Genomic DNA, 4,842 nt, shown 5'->3' on the forward strand with positions numbered 1-4,842 from the left:
AAGCCGGGAAGAGGGGGTGCGCCGCGGTTGTCTCTGGCTCCTACCCTCGCAGGCCTGGGGGTGGCAGACGCGGCCCTGGGCCCTCTGGCCGGCACGAGGAGGCAAAGAACGCTGACCCCGAGCGAGGTGTCGGCACCTGAGGACGCGCCCCACCACGGCTGGGAAGCACTGGGGCTGACCCTGCCTGCGAGCCCCGGGATGCCTCGGAGCCCCCAGGTCCCGGGAAGCAAAGGAAAGGGGCCCGGAGAAGCAGCCAGGGGCTCGGCAGCCCGGGGTCCTTCCTCGAGGACCGGCTGGAGGAGCAGGTGCTTTCTTTGCCTGTGGTTGGTCGCCCACAACAAAGGCGATTCCTAGAGATCCAAATTACAGGGTGCGGGAGGCCGTGCAGGGTCTTATTATCTCGAGATGGGTTTTATTCTCTTCTTTGGGGACGTGCCCAGCAATCCGTTAAAGTCACGCTTGACACACATTCCTTTGCTCACTCCACACCTACTGTGTGCCAGCATGCCCCTAGGCGATGAGCAGACAGCAGGGAGCAAGACCCACAAGTCTGATACTGACGAAACACCCACGGCTTATGAAAAGGAAACAGTCCCCTTGGGGAGCCATGGGAAATTCTAAAGTACTTTCAGCACAGGAAGCCCGTCTCCTGAATATGAAGAGGGGCTGGGAACTAAAATTTCTGTAGTATCTAAAAGGTGGCTGTCACCACAGGAGATGTCCCATCTCTTCCTCAGTCCCCATGATGACCTGCGAGAGACATCTCCTTGGGTGAACACGGTCTCCCTCCTGCAGGGCTATTCTGTCCACTGCTGGCCTTCCTACGCTCCCTGACTTACTCGAGGGCAGGGACCCTGATGCTAATGTAGTGCCAGATGGGGCCATGTGATGGAAGATTCCCTCATTCATGCGTTCTTCAACTCTGCCAGGCCAGGGACACAAAGGTGAAATAAGACACAGACCTGGCCTTCACCTGTTCCTAAGTATGGTTTTCATTTTATATTTTTTCGCCAGATCTTAGTTGCAGCAAGTGGGATCTAGTTCCCCGACCAGGGATCGAACCCCCGCTCCTTGCATTGGGGGCACAGAGTCTTAGCCACTGGACCAGGAGGGAAGTCCTCCAAGCATGTTTTTTTAAAAAAAAAAATTTACGAAGATAACCCATGCTCAGGGCTGACCTCTGTGAGACGCTTTTGGTAAATGTCCTTCTGGTTCTTTTTCTCACTATAAATAGGATAATCTTATTTGTTACCAACAAAAAGGTATGGACACCACCTGGAGGCATTTTTAACAACCTCTGGCTCCTCTCCTTGCTCCCATTTGTGAGCATAGCTTCAGGACCAGCTCCAAGTCCATGGTTCCAAGCCATCTTCCACCCACATTTAATCCTCACAGCCATCCACGAAGAAGCTTTGCTTTGCAGATGAAGAAACAGAGGCTCAGAATCTAGAGTCTCACTCAAGGCTATTCGTTCATTTGCTTATCCACTTATTCAGAAAGCATTGACTGAGCCTGTCCTGAGTACCAAGTACTGGACTAGGGATACAGAGGTTTTAAAATTACATAACACAGCCCTGGAACGTTCTGTTCCCCACTTCCTAGGAGCTCTCAGTCTACTGGGTCTACTCTGGGAAAACCACGCAATCCAGATCATGTTATGACTCTTGTTGGGTCCTAGGAACTTTTGTCTCCGAGTGTGTGTGTGTGTTCAGTCATATCTAATTCTTTGCAACCCCATGGACTACAACCCACCAGGCTCCTCTGTGCATGGAATTTTCCAGGCAAAAAAAACGAGTGGTTTGCCATTTCCATCTCCAGGGGATCTTCCTGACCCAGAGATTGAACCTGCATCTCTTGTGTCTTCTGCCCTGGCAGGCAGATTTCTTTACCATTAGCACCACCTGGGAAGCCTTTGCCTCCGTGGGAAAATCTTCTAAAGAAAATTTAAATCATTTTTAAATGATTTAATGGATTTTTATGGGCCCAACAATTTTTTTTTTTCTGATGTGAGAAAAAATAACATTTTCTTTGACCCTTAAAGTGCTTTTTTTCTTCTGACCTTTAAATAAGTTAAACCATTCTCACGACCTCTAAGATTATTGAGGACTCTGGGCACTGTGTTCCCAGTGCCCAAAGGCTAGCCAGCCTTGACACAATAACAGGGTGACAAGTGCCAAGGAAGAGGTCCCCAACCAACTAGGGAAGAATTTTAGGCAAGGTATGGCTTGAGCCAAGTCTTGAAAGACCAGGAGGTGTTGCCAGGATGAGAAACACAGGCAAGGAAGATCTAGGGTGAAGGAGTTTCACAAGGCAGAAGAAGAAATGGAAAGAGAGGGGACAAGAGCCTGGGGTGCCTTGCTGCAAGCCCTTGAGTTTGTCCCCAAGGTTTGGAAAGTGCCTGGAGCCAGGGCACTGGGCAGTCAGGAGGCAGCCCTGAGACTACAAGGGAGGAGGGAGTGAAGAGAGAGGTTGGGCACAGCTGGAGCCATCCACACGAGCCACAGAAAGGCAGCAGCTGCAGGGCTGATGGAGAAGAAGCCAAAGATTTGAGCAGGGTCCCAGCACATCATGGTGCCGTCTTCACCGCACACAGGGGGGGATCCTTTTCACATCCCAGAGGGGGATGTGAAATGCTACCTGTTTCATTAATTCTGTCTCAGTATAAGTCAGCACACCTTGAGGGGGTAAATGATGGAAAACACAAATTGGATCAGTATTTTTTTTAAGGAGGGGAAGCGTGTATTTGTTAATGGGACTGACAACTACAGAAGAGGTATCTTCAGATGTGACTTGACCCAAGGCTCAGCAGTGTAACCATGATCTCAGTGTTTGTCTGTGTCTCTTTGCTTTTACCCTGCTTCCCCCTTTATTGGTTCCCTTTCAGACAGGTCTTTCAAACGATGGCCCCTAGCAGCTCCAAATGTATGACTTCACCACGCCAAGACCCTCAGAAAAGAAACAGATCTTCCTTTCTCCAGCAGTGTGAACAAAATCCAAGGTCTAACTCTCATTGGCCTGATCTGGATCACATGCTTAGTCACATGCTTATCCCTCAACCAATCACTGTGGCACACAGGATGTGCCATTCCCCTATGCCTGAGATCAGACACCCATTCCCAGAGGAATCAGCATGTGGACTGAGATGGGCAGATGTTGTAAAGAAAAACCATATGAAGTTAACAAAAGAAGGGATGCTGAACAACAGAAATGACAGCTGTCTAGTCACTCATGTTGAGGATACATTGTCATTCCAGCTACTAGCAAAACAAGGATGAGGTACATTTGAGGGGAAAGGCACATGCAGGGGTCATGTCTCCTGTTCTATCCATCACAGTCCAGCTGGACCTGGCTCTCCTTTGGCTATCTGCACAGCTCACCCCTCCCCACCCAGAGTGGGAGCTCCCAGCAACCATCTTTCCTCCACACGTTCTAGCTTAAGAGTCTAGAAGTAGCAGTCCATTAGGAATGTCACCCTGACCCATGCAAGGCCAATCAGATTCTCTCTCCTAACACTTTTCAGGATTTCCAGGCAGCTGAATGATGTCGGAGGGTATATCGATCAGGATCAGCCCTCTCGCACTGTGAGGAACAGAGTGAGGAGACCTACACTGTGGAAAGGGGAGAAGAGGCCATGTACCCTTCCCATTTCCAAACCCTGAAGAAGCCTCGTTACTCTCCTACTTGGGTTTCCTGGGACACATTTTTCATTTCCTCAAAGTATTTTCTGGTTCTTAGAACAAAAAGCACCTATTATGTGCCAGCAGTGACTATAAGACATAGCCCCTCCCCTCACAAAAGTACAATTTTCTTACAATTCAGTAAGAAAAACTCATCATACAGTTTAAAGAAAAAAAAAAGGTCAAAGGTTAAGAATAGGTAATTCACAGTCGAGGAATGACAGGTGTCCAGGTAAGAGTAGCTTGACTTTACTTGCGTTCAGGGAATTTCTGATTAAACAGTAAGAGGACTTCCCTGGCAGTCCAATAATTGAGAATCCGCACCTCCACCTGCAGGGGGCACAGGTTTGATCCTTGGTTGTGGAAGTTCCACGTACTCCGCAGTGTAGCAAAAAAATAAATAAATAAACAGCAAGATACTATTAGCCACCTATCTGATTGGCAAATATTTTAAAGTTTGATACTATCAGAAATGGGAAGCGTATGAAGAAAGGGGGACACCCAGCTGAGAATGTGGCAGCTCATAGGGCCACTTTGGAAAGCAATTTGGCCAAATTGATTTATTAATAAATCTAAAAATGCGCATACTCCCAAAGGCAATGTGGTATCCTGGATTGGATGCTGGAACAGATAAAGGACATCAGTGGAAAAGCCAGTGCTATAGACTGAATTGTGTCCCCTCCTAAATTCATATGTTGAAGACCTAACCTCCAATGGGACTGTGTGTGGATACAACCTTGAGAGAGGTAATTAAAGTTAAATGAGGTCAGAAGGATGGAGTCCTAATCCCATAGCACTAGTGCCCTCTAAGGAAGAGACACCAAAGCGCTCGCTCACTCTTCCCATGCAGATGTGCACAGAAGAAAAGCCATGTGAGGACACAGTGAGAAGGTGGCCGTCTGCAAGCCAAGGAGAGAGACCTCACCAAACACCAACCCTGGAGGCACCCTGATCTCAGACTTCCAGCCTTCAGAACTGTGAGAAAATAAATGTATGTTGCTTAAGTCACCAAAATCTATGATATTCTATTATGGCAGCCTGAGAAGATAATACAACTAACGGAATCTAAATAGGGACCTCCCTGGTGGCCCAGTGGCTAAGACTCCACACTCCCAATGCAGAGGACCCAGGTTCCATCCCTGGTCAGGGGACTAGATCCCACATG

General features: G+C 48.3%; 1 protein-coding gene across 1 annotated transcript in view; it reads right to left on the bottom strand.

The window, feature by feature from the left end:
- The window catches only part of LOC104987242 (chromosome unknown open reading frame, human C11orf95), a gene marked incomplete at its 3' end in the record, with an annotated part of 8,700 nt that extends 6,130 nt beyond the window's left edge, over window positions 1–2,570 (bottom strand). Inside the window, 2 exon segments of the mRNA XM_010838084.1 lie at window positions 2,355–2,439; window positions 2,496–2,570. Coding sequence (XP_010836386.1) covers window positions 2,355–2,439; window positions 2,496–2,570 — 160 coding nt within the window.
- Window positions 2,571–4,842: the final 2,272 nt, after the last annotated feature.

This window comes from Bison bison, unplaced genomic scaffold (assembly GCF_000754665.1).
Source record: "Bison bison bison isolate TAMUID 2011002044 unplaced genomic scaffold, Bison_UMD1.0 scf7180017864089, whole genome shotgun sequence".
NCBI lineage: Eukaryota > Metazoa > Chordata > Mammalia > Artiodactyla > Bovidae > Bison > Bison bison.